The 16380-nt window shown below is 33.0% G+C and overlaps 1 protein-coding gene across 1 annotated transcript in view; it reads right to left on the bottom strand.

Annotated features, from left to right (window-relative positions):
* SH3PX1 (sorting nexin 33-like protein SH3PX1) overlaps positions 1–16380 on the bottom strand; it is a 198065-nt gene that overhangs the window by 163168 nt on the left and 18517 nt on the right. Inside the window, exon 4 of the mRNA XM_089092739.1 lies at positions 6901–7002. Coding sequence (XP_088948865.1) covers positions 6901–7002 — 102 coding nt within the window. The remainder of the gene's footprint in view (positions 1–6900; positions 7003–16380) is intronic.

The raw sequence follows: 16380 nt of genomic DNA, 5'->3' as shown, positions 1-16380 counted from the left end.
CCGCATCAATGGGGCCTGCGCCCCACGTTGGGAATCACCACTCTAAAGGGATGGTCAAAGAGCAAAATCTTTGGCAATCTGTCATCCTTCATCCGTAAAACCTTTGAAAGTAATCAGGAATAAAACAACTTGAGAAAAATTGAAAGAAAAATTGAGAAAAGGAGAAAAAAAAAGAAGAAAAATTGAAGAAAAGGAGCCACCTTAAGCTAAGAGGTTACTTAGCTAAAGAAAGGTTACTAAGAGGTTAAGAGGTTACTAATGACATATGAGATTTACATATTTTATAACAAATTAATAAAATCTGAAACAACTTCGATCATTATCCACAAGTTTGCTTCGTTTGTTCTGTTTTTTTCTTCTTCTTTTTTTCTCCTGATATTTGGTTTTTATTCTTGAATACTTCCTAAGGTTAGTTTTTTTTCTTTTATATTTATAAAGAATTGCTCACATGCCAGTGCATACCCAGTGTGATCTAAGAGCCTAATTCAACAGAACAGTTGGCCTTGAATACTGAAAGGTCTCGAAAGGACCTTGTATAGTCAGAAAATCAGTAAAAATAAAACTTGCCAGTTCACTGAAGAGAACCAATTGCACAAAATAAGTTACACCAAAAACCGGTTATGCCAGTTATATCGAAGAGTAAAATCAAATGATTGAAAAGAAGACCTCTTTATCTACAAACACATTGACAAAAAAAAAAGAAAGAAAGAAAAAAATCTTGCCGAAGGTTTGACTAATGACAAACGATGATATCCACTACCTTCTTTTTGCTATCTCTTGTTTCTGCTAATCTACTCTACTTATTTTTTTCTCATTTCTTCTTTTTTTGCTCTAGTCTTAATTTTATCATTTTGCTCTACTGTTTTTAATAGATATTTTTTTTAACAAGTTCTTATGACTTTATCTTGACATGTTTGCATTAAGGCCTTAATTTAATAATTAAGCAAATATGTTTCTTTATGACGTTAACTTCGACTATTTTAGATTTAATATTGGTTTATTTCGGCTCAAGTTTTAAATTTTTGTTTAGCAATCTTTAGTAGCCTACTTAAAAGTGCAAATTTCTATTTCTTTACTGGGAAACTTTGCCAACACAATTTCTATATATCTGTCAGCCAAAATCAGGTTCTTTTATAAAAGTAGTCATAAGGTGTTTTTTTTTTTTTTAATTAGAACAAAAACTTTCTATACCCACTTTTCGATCGATTCTAAAGACCCAACCGTAATTATTTTATGAAAGGTGTTGATCGCGATTGAGGTTAGTCATCCGTGCCTTGTATAAGTTTATACCATTTTAGTTTGGTTGTGTGTAGTAAATTGAAAGTAACGATCGATACTGATCGTCTTTTGATCTTACTTAAATATTAACCAATAAAGTAAGCAGACAGACATGCAGTAAATATAGTAGAAAGATATACATTAAAAGAAACTTCCATCTTTTTGTCAGAGGAGCCCTAAGAATTGTTTTCCGAATTTGAATTAGACTTCTATGAATATAAATGAAAGAATTACGTACTAAGATTTTTCTCTCATTTCCTCAAAATTCAAACACCGAAGTTTACAGGTAAAAAATAGCAGAAATTACCATCAAGGAGGCGTCGTTGCCAACCCCTTAAAACAGTCAATTTTATCTTTTCCTCAAAATTCAAACACTGACTTTAACAGGTAAAAATAGCAGAAATTACCATCAGGGAGGTGTCGTTGCCAACCCTTAAGAACAGTCAATTTTATGTTTATTATGGCGATTCCCAGTTCAGATGAATGGAAGAAGAGAATGCGTTCTCTTCGAAGGCATTAAAATGAAGGAAGTACGAGAATTTGCCTTTTGAGCCATTATTCGTCGAAGCCCATAGAATATGCGTTTTGAGCCATATTCGTCAAAGCCATGTTGTTCAAGACAAGATGTACACAGAAATTATAAGAAAATCACTACTACTTCTTATGTTAATAGAGGTCTCAGACCAAAATAGGGCCAACATGATTGACCCCTGAAAAATTATTTTTTCTCATAGAATAACTTCAAAAATTTCTAAGAGCCAAAGAAAGGCAATTATAAAATTGAATCATCGAAGCACACAACTTTAAATACACCTGGGAAAAATGGTTGTGGAACGAACCTACGAATTTTCTATTGAATTTCTCTCGAGAGGAAAGAAAGAATAGTTCAGGTATCGGAAATATCCTCAGCTAGTCAAACTCCCATAGCACGAACGGTCACTGGAGAGGAAACAGTTTAAAACTAGGTTAAATACGAGAGATTCCCTTTATCTGCGGTAACTGCTGAGAAAGTAAAAAGTCAGGAAAGATATATATATATACTATCTTTATAAACGAGCACTAATTGTATATTTATGTATGTATTTTTTTCCCGAAAACGGCTCCAATTTCTTTCGTAAAAATTGGCATCCTGGGATATTCTGGCCTAAGAAAACCATATAGATGGGTCAGGAACTTGAGAAAATTCGTTAAGAGGCTTAATTTTGGGAAAAAATATTTATGTGAATGACGTCATTTTTATACCATTCGTATTGCAATGACGCAGTTACACTTGTCACACTACTGCAGAAAAATTGAAGATTTTCATGTAAGGAGAAGTTTATATTAAATTGCTCAAAAAGCAAAAAAATATCTGTATATATTTTAACAAGGGATTATAACAATTCAAAAACCTTAAAAAAAAAAAAATCAAAAGTTTGAAGCTTAGTAGAAATCGTTGTTAGGAATCGGACATGCGGTAATAATCAAATATATTTGAAAAGAAGCAGTATGAAAAGACATTAAATTGCGTAAAGAGCAAAAAACTGGTAATTTCAAAATATTCCTATATATTTTAATAAGAGATTATAACAATTCAAAAACCTTTAAAAAATTTTGAAGCTTAGCAGAAATCGTTGTTATAAAAACATCAGTACCGAATTTCCTTTCTTATAAGCATACTTTTTAAGACATGAAAAAAAGTTGAAAATTTTTTAAGTTCAGTCCAGAATCGCTAAAGATATTATGTAAACTGCAAAAATGTTTACGCTGCTGAGTAATAATTCTAATGTTTTAATTCAAACTAGAGAAATACCTGAAATTTTTAAATTAGTTATTTTTTTGTTAGACAAAATCAACTCGCTACGAGATTAAGCTTACAGGATTGAACGCAACCAGTTATATAATGTCAGTAGGAGAGCCCAACAAAAATTTGTAGTTATTACAAATAATGATTCTCTATTCTGACAAGGTATTACAACAATTCAAAAACCTTAAAAAAGAAAACTAAAAGTTTCAAACTTAGTACATATCGTTGTTAGATATCGGACTAACTTATATAATCAAATATCTTTGAGAAGACTCAGTATGAACAGACATTAAATGGCGTAAAGAGCAAAAAGTTGGTAATTGTAAAAATGTTTGCTTATATTTTAAAAAGGGATTACAACAATTAAAAACCTTAAAAAAGAAAACCAAAAGTTTGAAGCTTAGTAGGAATCGTTGTTAGAAATTGGACTTGATTTAATGAGGGGCGAATCTCCAGCATTTTTATTGGGGGAGGAGGGGGGAAGAGGGGTCCATATCTGGACAGTCAAGTGGGCATTGTTGGAGGGACAACTACCCCCCCCCCCCAAATGACACTCCTGGCTTTAATAATAAAATATTTTTTTAAAGACACAGTATGAAAAGACATTAAATTGCGTAAAGAGCAAAAAACTGGTAATTGCAAATATATTTGTACATATTTAAAAAGAAAACCAAAAGTTCGAAGCTTACTAGATACCGTTGTTAGAAATCTGATTTGTGTTAATAATCAAATATCTTTGAAAAAGCCTTCAGTATGAAAAGGCGGCAAATTGTCTGCAGTTAGAAGACAAGCAACAATGAGAATCCATATATAGAAGCCTGCCAGGTGCCGAGTGCCGGGGCCCGGCGACAGGTAATTGCAAAAACATTTGTATATACTTTAACAAGGGATTACACCAAATCAAAAACCATAAAAAAATGTTGGCAGTGGCTGAAAAATAGCTCACGAATTTTGCAAATTTATTTGAAACAAAAGTAGTTGAAAAAATGTTTTCATCAGTTGAGGAAAACGAGTTAAAAAACGAAAGGTTTCTGAGTTGCGATGTTTTTAAAAGTAATTCTTACATTTCTCTTTGGTCAAGCCCTATTTCACCTTGGACTTGGATCGACGCACACAGTCTAATTTTGTAATTAGGGTTTCATATTCAGTTTTGAACACACCCGCTGTTGTGATAAATCCAATTCAAATATCAATTATCCAATCATCACATGCAAACACAGCACATATATAATATAGTATTTTCCATATTATTTCAAATCTAAACACCAAGTCTCCTTTTTAAACCTGACGTTAGAATTTATTAGCGTTAGTCGAAGGGATGACAATTTAATAGGTATAAATTTCAGTATAAAATGGTAAGTTAGTATATACATATATATATATATATATATATATATATATATATATATATATATATATATATATATATATATATATATATATATATATATATATATATATATATATATATATCAGCTATGAGACAGGTCAAAAGGTAGTATTAATAAAATTCTCTTTTAAATATCGTAAAGTGGACGGTTTTCCAATAATTTTTTCTTGCTGATTTCAATTGCATTATACGTTCGTAATTTTCCCTCCACCAAAAGCTTTCGTACGAAAATATAAAGTAAGAAAAATAGAGTAATAAAGTAAAAAGTAAGAAATAAAACGCATAACGTATAAAGTAAGAAAAAGCTGAATTTTCTTTGCAAAACTGTTTTGGATTAAAATTACGAGAAGAAACGATTTAGCATAACATAATGAAACTAATTTTCAAATGATAGTTCAAGCCATACGCGCTAACCAGTCCGTTTTTCAGATTACACCAGCCCTCAAACAAACGTTTTGCTCATGACTGAAGTAAAAACTTCGTTTACTAGCAAGGCCGTTTCCGACTTGTGTCTAATAGGTTAAAGTAACAAACTAAAAGAGACATGATTTGAAAACAAAAAAACGAATTTAAGCCAAAGTTCAAGCCAAAGGCGTAACCAGTTAAATTTCAGTTTACCCCCGCCCTGTCATATATTGCCTTGCGGTGCCATTTAACAGCTTCGTGCGTTTTAGAGCACAACGCAAATACAATCCCGTTTCTATTTTCAAAGATTGGAATTTCTCCATAAAACCTGATATGGCTGAACCAGTTGCTGAGAGAGTTTTGATAACAATACATACGTAAAAAGTGTCTTTTAATGGTGTTCCAAATATAAAAACTCATCAAAGGGGCCATCAAAAGGACTCATCAGAAGGGCCATAAAACGAAGATCAGCACCGCTGGTTTGGACTTTAAAGAGTCTAGTACCGTATCCATATTTTTACATCAAGTTTTAAGTTACCCATCAAAAGTTACGAGCTTATGAAAATTTCGCTTAATTTTAAAAAGCGGGAAAACACGCCCCAAAAGAGCACGTGATCTCAATAAAATTAAACTATTAAATTCAGCATATCAGCGTACCTTATAGTAGTAGTTTCAAGATCCTATCTACCAATCTGAAGTTTTGTATTTTTCTTTCTTTTAAGAGTTATCGCATCAAACCAAGAGTCCTATAAAGGGCTCACTCAAACCGAAAAGTTACAATGCTTTTTTAAGCAACCAAAAAGATTGTTTCACAGTAAAGCGGCGTTTTCTGCCTTTTTTTTTTTTTTTTTTTTTTTGGTACGAAGCTCGAAAAACCCTAGACAGTCAATCGTTTTAAAATTATTTCCAACTATCGGTATATAACGCTTCTCAGCTTTAGAGGCAGTAGTGCAGCTGCGGCGCATTCGTTTAAAAACTATTGGTATATAAACTTCTTCAATAATTAAAATAACAAATTATTTCAAAATATCGGTATATAAAGCTTCACAGCGTGCAGCTGCGGCGCATTCGTTTAAAAACTATTGGTATATAACTTCTTCAATAATTAAAATAACAAATTATTTCAAAATATCGGTATATAAAGCTTCTCAGCTTTAGAGGCAGTAGTGCAGCTGCGGTGCATTCGTTTAAAAACTATTGGTATATAAACTTCTTCAATTATTAAAATAACAAATTATTTCAAAATATCGGTATATAAAGCTTCTCAGCTTTAGAGGCAGTAGTGCAGCTGCGGTGCATTCGTTTAAAAACTATTGGTATATAAGCTTCTTAAATTATTAAAATAACAAATCATATCAAAATATCGTTATATAAAGCTTCTTAGCTTTAGAGGCAGTAGTGCAGCTGCGGCGCATTCGTTTCAAAACTATCGGTATATAAGCTTCCTAAATAATCAATATAATACATTACTTGAAGCTATCGGTATATAAAGCTTCTCAGCTTTAGAGGCAATAATGCAGATGCGGCGCATTCGTTCCAAATGAGTTTGACTTTTGGCGTGTTTTTTTGTGCATTAATACGCAACTTTAGCGTAAAGACCGAGCGACTGAGGAGGAGAACATCCCCCCTTTTATCAGAATAATTATGTACGTTTTAAGTTTCATTCTTATTGTTTACTTTTATTTGAAAAAGTTTTTTCTTTATCCAATTAGTTTTGAAAGCTACGGTAACCGCGAGGGTCAAGTACGTCTCTGAATCGTTGGCCCCAAAAAGTTTGTTTTTTGAATAAAGAGATAAAAAGTTACCAAAATTGAGCTTTCTGGCAACTAGATTGAGTTGAGACCAAATCAAAAGCAGGAGACTCTTAATTGAGGGAGGGATCACATAATAATATTTAAAAGAAATAGATACCTCATATCTCGGAGTGGCTCAGTTATAACCCCCGTCCCCCTCCTCCCTCTAAAATCTCCTAGTGGTTAAAAACTATGATCCTACAGAATACATCCAAATGATCCTTTTTATACACTTTTTTTTTACATACCTTAGAAAAGTCTTGATTATACTGGGAAGGACCATCGTCGGTTCTTGTTTGTGGTTCATAGTCTTTTTCTGGCGGAGGGGGAGGTGGCGCCTCTAAACTAACCTTGAATAGGAAGATGACAATTATTTAGCATTCAGTAGGTACTGTAATAATGCGTAATAATCATTTATTTAAACATACCATATAAGAAATTAGTAGAGTAATAGAACGAAAAGAGAAATGGAACTATATAGAAATATACAGTAAGATTGCACTTCCCATAAAATGTTGATATCAGTTCTCGATACCGATGAACGTTGGACGAGAACTATATAGAAATATACAGTAAGATTGCACTTCCGATAAATGTTGATATCAGCTCTCGATATTGATGCGCGTTGGACGAGACTTGGGCAGAAACTCGAATGCTTTTTACGACTTCTAAGACTCATTGGTTCTCAGTAACATCTCGAGGGGTTGGTCAAACCTTTGAAACAGAATCGCAATTCTTTCATAAAGGGGTAGTATCAGAAGGAATTCTACTTGAAGGGATTCTTGAAGAATAACGATTTCATTCTGCTTATCAGTTGCATTCAACTAATCCTAAATAGGGGATAGGAAAAAAATGCGTGTTAAAGCAACAGATGAATAGAGCGACCCAAGCACACACGTACCAAAACCATATAATTCCGAAAAACAAATTAAGCATATCTTCCATGGAGCACACTTGCGACCTGATTACACATAAGTAGACGGGTGCTTCTCAAATCTGAAAAATAAGTGAATAGTGAAATATGGGCTTGGACTTGTATTGAAGGAGGCTTGTGAAAACTTAATACAAGGAATTCTTGTTAACGACGCATTTGCCTCTAGGCTCAGATTTTTGAAACTAGAGAAAAAACGGTCAATATTTTATGTAGCAAAAATATATTGGAGAAGTTAAGCTGATATCACAACCGCCATCAGAAAAACCTCCCACCTTTTTTTTCGCTGAGGTCGTCATTAAATAAGAAAAACCTAACCAAACTCAGCTAGGCCGTCCTAGCCGAGTGGTTAGTGCTCCAGACTTTTGATCCTGAGGTAAGGGCTGTAAGCTCAGCCAGAGTCGACCAAGCTCTAAAAGTGTACCTGGAGATATATGGGGGGAGGGGGCCCACAGCCTTGCATTACACTCCCTGCCGAAGGCGTTGAATCAGGAGATCAGTTCCTGCGCAACACAGACCATAGGTGACCAAGCAAAAAAGTTTTTTTTTAGAATCAAACGTAGTCTGAGGCCTCTTTCCATCTTCATAGGAAGGAATTGTGGGATATTTTCAGAATTCAGGGGGCAAGAATAGGTTCGATAATGTATGTTAAGGAAACTAAGTCACTTAAACTAAGAATAAATCAGGTTTGTAGAAGCAGATTGTATTAAGTAACAAAATACACAGTATTTTTTCGCAGTTAAAAAATAATAGTAGTCAAGATGTGGCTCTGAAGTAGAACGTAGGCACTTCGAGAGGCTGAGAAAGATGCATTATTGTTTTCCAGTTTAAGCGTCTAAGGATAATTCTAGGCCTTTCTTTACCGTACTGCATATTGTGTTAAAAAATAAACCGAGCGAAAAATGTTGTTCGGCCCCACAAACCGAGGCTATAATGCGAGAAAAATCAAGATAGCTCCAGGTCACGCTTTACGGATGAAGAATAATCGATTATCAAACACTGCCCCCCTCCCTCTAATTTAGGCCTCTCAAGTGTAAAATTAAATATTCTTGTCTGATCCAACATATAGTTTAAGTTTGATACTGCCTCTACATTCTACATACCAAAAATTCATGGGTGCTAATGTTAGACTTGAATTATTTTTTTTTTGTTGATACTAGTTGTTCCATAAAGCTGCCTAACAACCTGTTGTAGTTTGTCATTGATTCTCAGATATATATATTTTTTTTCATTATTTTACGATGTTTCCTCTAATTTCACAATATTGCACACAGCGTGAAATCTGAAGCACCTAATACGACAAGTGCTCTGCATGGCGTGCAGCCTGCCAAACATCGCGCGAAGCGTGTCACGGAAAGGCACGGCGTAGCGGAGCATGTCAAGCTCTGAGGTGTATTCAGGAGGCAGAATGGACAATCCTTCAGCTTTTCAATTTCACCGTATATTGACAATCTGGCAGTAAAGTTTTATTTTCGGTCATGTTTTTATCATTCGATTATTAGATAGATTGTCAAATCTTTCCTGAAATGAAATGTTATCACATTTTTGTGACATCTCACTAGCATTTTGTGTCACATTCTTGGAAATGTATTACTCTGTTTTTAGGAAACACTCATATTCATCTTTTCAAGATTTATTGTCCTTTTTTGTCACCTAGGTAACTCATATTTTTCACTGTAGTTTTCCTGAATGCCAATCTCTAGACAGCTTTTTTCTATGAAAAAAGAGAACAAAAGACACACAGTTCAATAGTAATCTTTGATTACTAGTTTATACTTTTATTTCTTCGTTTTTCTTCAAACACAACTCACAAAACCACAGTTTGGCATATTAACCTCAAGTAGCTGTCTATTTTCAACAATATTTGCATTCATTGAGATCCCCCTACATGCCATGTAAGTTCGAAGTTAACCAAGTTCAGATGTCAAAATAAGAAACAACCAACTTTCAGAACGATTTTTCTTCATTGAGATCTATTCAGTCGTGTTAACAGGCCCTGTAAATTCCAAGCTTATCCTATACTGAAGAAATTTTAGGCCTACTTCTGGGCGCACAAATCTATACAGCCTAAAATTAGTTTCAACTTTCGTTAAATATAAATCTATCTCGATTCCTTATTAATTTTTTTTTTTTTTTAGTGACTTTCAGCAGGTGCGCTGAGACTTATTGAAAGGAATTAAGAAATGTAAAACGGCGGCTATTGATTAAAATGAATTCAGGGAATTGATGGATTTTAAACTGCACTGAAGAAAATTTAGACATAAAAGTTTAGGCATTAAAGTTTATGTTCCCTGTGCATGTTTTTGGTACATTCTTTTCTGCTGTCCTACGCTTTTGGTTTTAATTAATATAAATTAATATTTTGTGATAATTTATAATAAGAACTTAAAAATATAATAATGTGATACAATAATGGGGAGAAGATATAATAATAAAAACTTAACAAGCCTACTTAAGGTTTATGTTCCTGATTTTTTATATATATTATTTTTAAGCTATCGTACTGTTCTATACATTTTTCAAATTAGTTCTATCCAGTTTTTTAGATGGAAAATACATGAAATATTCTTGAAAAAAGACAATTCCTATTCTTTAAACAAATTTAGATCCTTCTCCAATAAAAAATTTAAGCAAGATCATGTAAATTTAAGCAAGATCATGCATAAATATTAGGGAAATTAAAAAAATACCGTCTTTCTTCCTCCTACAGTTTTCTGCTCTTCTACAGTTTATCAATAGATGATGATACATTTTGCTATCATTCCATAGCTGGAAATACCTGAATATTCACTGAGAAAGTTGAAAAAAAAGACAAGTTTTCTGTTTTTTAACCAAATTTAGATCTTTCCCCCCCAAAAAATCAAACAATATCATTAAAAAATTTAAGGAATATCTTGTATAAATATCAGCAATAGTTCGGCAATATCGCCTTTCTTTCTCCTACACTTTATCAACGGATGACGACAATTTTCTTATCACTCCAGAGCTGAGAATCAGTTCTATCCATCCACCGAACTACTCTTTTGAGTTAGTTTCTACTTAGTTTTTTAGATGGGAAATACATGAAATATTCGCTGAAAAAAGTTGACAAAAGGACAATTTTACTATTTTTAAGCAAATTTAGATCCTTCTCAAAAAAAAATTTAAGCAATATATTAAAAAATTAAGGAATATCTTCTATAAATATCAGCGATAGTTTAGCAATATCACCTTTCTTTCTCCTACACTATATCAACGGCTGACGACAACTTTGTCATCATTCCAGAGCTGAGAATCAGTTCTATCCATCCACCGAACTACCCTTTTGAGTTAGTTTCTACGTAGTTTTTTAGATGGGAAATACATGAAATATTCGCTGAAAAAAGTTGACAAAAGGACAATTTTTTAAGCAAATTTAGATCCTTCCCCAATAAAGAATTTAAGCAATATCACAAACATTTAATCATGTATAAATATCAACGGTATTTAAACAACATTATCTTTCTTTCTCCTAAAGTTTTCTGCTCTCCTACATTTTATTAACCGATGGGGACAATTTTGCTATCATTCCAAAGCTGAGATTCAGTTCTATAGCTCAACTAAACTACATTTTTCAAATTATTTCTACATAGGTTTTTAGATGGAAAACACAGGACATATTCGTTGAAAATTGATGAAAAAAGGACAATTTTCTTATTTTTTAAGCAAATTTAGATCCATCTCCAATAAAAAATTTAAGCAATATCGTATTTCGTTCTTCTTCAGTTTTCTGCTCTCCTACAGTTCATCAACGAATGACGGCAATTTTGCTATTGTTTCATAGCTTAGATTCAGTTCTATCCCTCAACAGAACTACATTCTCCAAATTATTTCTACATAATTTTTTAGACGGAAGATATGAAACAAATTCGTTGAAAAAAACAATTTTCTTGATTTTTAATCAAATTTAGATCCTTTTCCAATAAAAAATTCAAGAAATATCGTTTTTCGTTCTCCTTCAGTTTCTGCTCTCCTAAAGCTTGTCAACGAATCACGACAAATTTTGCTATTATTCCATAGCTTAGATTCAGTTCTATCCCTCAACTGAACTACAGTCTCCAAATTATTTCTACATAATTTTTTAGACGGAAGATATGAAACAAATTCGTTGAAAAAAACAATTTTCTTGATTTTTAATCAAATTTAGATCCTTCTCCGATAAAAAATTTAAGCAATATCGTTTTTCGTTCTCCTTCAGTTTCTGCTCTCCTAAAGCTTGTCAACGAATCACGACAAATTTTGCTATTATTCCATAGCTTAGATTCAGTTCTATCCCTCAACTGAACTACAGTCTCCAAATTATTTCTACATAATTTTTTAGACGGAAGATATGAAACAAATTCGTTGAAAAAAACAATTTTCTTGATTTTTAATCAAATTTAGATCCTTCTCCGATAAAAAATTTAAGCAATATCGTTTTTCGTTCTCCTTCAGTTTCTGCTCTCCTAAAGCTTGTCAACGAATCACGACAAATTTTGCTATTATTCCATAGCTTAGATTCAGTTCTATCCCTCAACTGAACTACAGTCTCCAAATTATTTCTACATAATTTTTTAGACGGAAGATATGAAACAAATTCGTTGAAAAAAACAATTTTCTTGATTTTTAATCAAATTTAGATCCTTCTCCGATAAAAAATTTAAGCAATATCGTTTTTCGTTCTCCTTCAGTTTCTGCTCTCCTAAAGCTTGTCAACGAATCACGACAAATTTTGCTATTATTCCATAGCTTAGATTCAGTTCTATCCCTCAACTGAACTACAGTCTCCAAATTATTTCTACATAATTTTTTAGACGGAAGATATGAAACAAATTCGTTGAAAAAAACAATTTTCTTGATTTTTAATCAAATTTAGATCCTTCTCCGATAAAAAATTTAAGCAATATCGTTTTTCGTTCTCCTTCAGTTTCTGCTCTCCTAAAGCTTGTCAACGAATCACGACAAATTTTGCTATTATTCCATAGCTTAGATTCAGTTCTATCCCTCCACTGAACTACAGTCTCCAAATTATTTCTACATAATTTTTTAGACGGAAGATATGAAACAAATTCGTTGAAAAAAACAATTTTCTTGATTTTTAATCAAATTTAGATCCTTCTCCGATAAAAAATTTAAGCAATATCGTTTTTCGTTCTCCTTCAGTTTCTGCTCTCCTAAAGCTTGTCAACGAATCACGACAAATTTTGCTATTATTCCATAGCTTAGATTCAGTTCTATCCCTCAACTGAACTACAGTCTCCAAATTATTTCTACATAATTTTTTAGACGGAAGATATGAAACAAATTCGTTGAAAAAAACAATTTTCTTGATTTTTAATCAAATTTAGATCCTTCTCCGATAAAAAATTTAAGCAATATCGTTTTTCGTTCTCCTTCAGTTTCTGCTCTCCTAAAGCTTGTCAACGAATCACGACAAATTTTGCTATTATTCCATAGCTTAGATTCAGTTCTATCCCTCAACTGAACTACAGTCTCCAAATTATTTCTACATAATTTTTTAGACGGAAGATATGAAACAAATTCGTTGAAAAAAACAATTTTCTTGATTTTTAATCAAATTTAGATCCTTCTCCGATAAAAAATTTAAGCAATATCGTTTTTCGTTCTCCTTCAGTTTCTGCTCTCCTAAAGCTTGTCAACGAATCACGACAAATTTTGCTATTATTCCATAGCTTAGATTCAGTTCTATCCCTCAACTGAACTACAGTCTCCAAATTATTTCTACATAATTTTTTAGACGGAAGATATGAAACAAATTCGTTGAAAAAAACAATTTTCTTGATTTTTAATCAAATTTAGATCCTTCTCCGATAAAAAATTTAAGCAATATCGTTTTTCGTTCTCCTTCAGTTTCTGCTCTCCTAAAGCTTGTCAACGCATCACGACAAATTTTGCTATTATTCCATAGCTTGGATTCAGTTCTATCCCTCAACAGAACTACATTCTCCAAATTATTTCTACATAATTTTTTAGACGGAAGATATGAAACAAATTCGTTGAAAAAAACAATTTTCTTGATTTTTAATCAAATTTAGATCCTTCTCCGATAAAAAATTTAAGCAATATCGTTTTTCGTTCTCCTTCAGTTTCTGCTCTCCTAAAGCTTGTCAACGAATCACGACAAATTTTGCTATTATTCCATAGCTTAGATTCAGTTCTATCCCTCAACTGAACTACAGTCTCCAAATTATTTCTACATAGTTTTTTAGACGGAAAATATGGAACAAATTCGTTGAAAAAACAATTTTCTTGATTTTTAATCAAATTTAGATCCTTTTCCAATAAAAAATTCAAGCAATATCGTTCTCCGTTCTCCTTCAGTTTCTGCTCTCCTAAATCTTGTCAACAAATAACGACAATTTTTGCTATTATTCAATAGCTTATATTCAGTTCTATCCTTCAAATGAACTACATTTTTCAAATTATTTCTACGTAGTTTTTTAGACGGAAAATACGAGACATATTCGTTGAAAAAAAAATTCTCTATTTTTTAAGCAAATTTAGATCCTTCTCCAATATAAAGTTGAAGTAATATGATTATTCTGGATAGGTAAATAGAAAGTTCTGAGGCTAATGAATCCAATGATACGAGTGTCTTGTCCTTATGGTGTGAGTTATAGCTGCATGCATGTCGCAAAATCATTTGTTTCAGAGCAAATATATGCCTTAAGACTTAGGATTAGGCGTCCTGATTGTTGAACTCGAATTACCGAAGCTGAACTTTTGTTATTCTTTCACCGTTGGGTGATTTTTACAGATGTCATTTAAGGAAAGCGAATCTAAAATATATTTCAAGAATAAGTAAATTGTGACCGTAAACGCAATAAACTTTGTCGAGCGGCGAACTATAGGAGCCACTCAAAAATACTGTACCTATATTCTGACGTCCCTTGCTTAATTTTTTTTCGTTTTCATTAACATTTCTTGACCTTCAAACTGGCTTTATTTGGCATTACGAACTGCTGATGAGAAGTAAGCGCAAAATATAATGACAAACCCCAATAATTAGCGCACATTTTGATGTAGGCTAGGGCTACATCTTACCGCATTAGGGGGGGGGGTTGAGCACAATCATGACAGTAGTAATTGTTATATCCGGAAAAGGCCTTGAGTGGGGTATCTACAAGATATGTCTTTTTTTTTATCTGATTTATTACGTTCAAATAACCTTAGTCGATTAGAATAATTTCAAAATCATAAATGCAAAAGAGAGGAAAGCTGTTATCTTCATAAAATTGGTACAGAGAGGCACCGGCCAATGCACTTTAGTTATGTAGAACGAGATCCCGACTTCAATAAGCTTCAATAAGCAATAAGTGTTTAAGGAGTTGCAGAAGGGGAAGGATCCATCCCTGTATGGATCCAAATAAAGTTGTTCTCCAAATAAACTATAAAGGATCCTGAACAACCAAACTCAAAATACATGCAACACTTCTGTGTTTAAGGAGTTGGAGAAGGGGAAGGACCCATCCCTGTATGGATCATGATAAAGTTGTTCTTCAAATAAACTCTAAAGGATTCTGAACAACCAAATTCAAAATAGATTCAACACTTCTGTGTTTAAGGAGTTGAGAAGGGGAAGGATCCATCCCTGTATAGATCCAGATAAAGGTGTTCTCCAAATAAACTCTAAAGGATTCTGAACAACCAAACTCAAAATAGATGCAACACTTCTTTGTTAAGGAGTTGCAGAAGGATCCATCCCTGTATGGATCCAAATAAAGGTGTTCTTCATACAAACTATAAAGGATCCTGAACAACCAAACTCAAAATACATTCAACACTTCTGTGTTTAAGGAGTTGGAGAAGGGGAAGGATCCATCCCTGTATAGATCCAGATAAAGGTGTTCTCCAAATAAACCCTAAAGGATTCTGAACAACCAAACTCAAAATACATGCAACACTTCTGTGTTTAAGGAGTTGGAGAAGGATCCATCCCTGTATGTATCCAAATAAAGGTGTTCTCCAAACAAACTCTAAAGGATTCTGAACAGCCAAAATCAAAATACATGCAATACTTCTGTGCTTAAGGACTGGAGAAGGGGAAGGATCCATCCCTGTTTTAGGCACTCAAATCACAAAGAATAAAAATTATACACATTATACAATTCTTCAGAATTTTTGGGTCCGACACAACTAGACCTTGTATACCCAGATAACAAATGTTGGAAGAAATACAGAGAGAAACCTGAAATTATCAGTTTTTTTTTGGCAGAATGCACTCTTAACTCGCCAGGCTATTTGACAACTAATGCAAGCCCAGGAAATGAAAAAAAAATTCATTTGAGTTTTGTCTTTCAACAGTTATGCATAGGCTACTAGTATAACGACGTAAAACGTATTTTACCCATTATGAAAAGAAAAACTGCTTTTTTAGTTGAAAAGTCAACCCAAACACCACCCCCCCCCACCCAAAAAAAACAACAACAACAACAAAAAAGATAATGTTTGCAATAGGGAACACTCATCAATTTAGTAAGCTGGAATTCTCATAAGCAGTAACAAACCTTCAAACATGCACTTTATGAAAAACAAATCTGTGAATACCGTGTGAGTTGATTATAAATAAAATTATGAATGATAAATTTATAGACACTGGTAAAACAGTGTTGTGTTTGCATCGTAATAGAAAGCTTGAAACCAGAATGGTAAGCCATGTCAAAAATTTGATGATAAACTATGAACTAATGGATTACATAAATGTACAGATAGGGCGGAAAAATGTCGCTCTGTTCTACAGTTACAACAAAAAAAGAGTACTAGTGGATTCCCCCATTAA

Source organism: Artemia sp. Qi Xiang Cuo, chromosome 1, assembly GCF_049724085.1.
Source record: "Artemia sp. Qi Xiang Cuo chromosome 1, ASM4972408v1, whole genome shotgun sequence".
Classification (NCBI taxonomy): domain Eukaryota; kingdom Metazoa; phylum Arthropoda; class Branchiopoda; order Anostraca; family Artemiidae; genus Artemia; species Artemia sp. Qi Xiang Cuo.
Note: the sequence above shows the minus strand (reverse complement) of the source record. Positions and strands in the feature narration are given on the sequence as shown.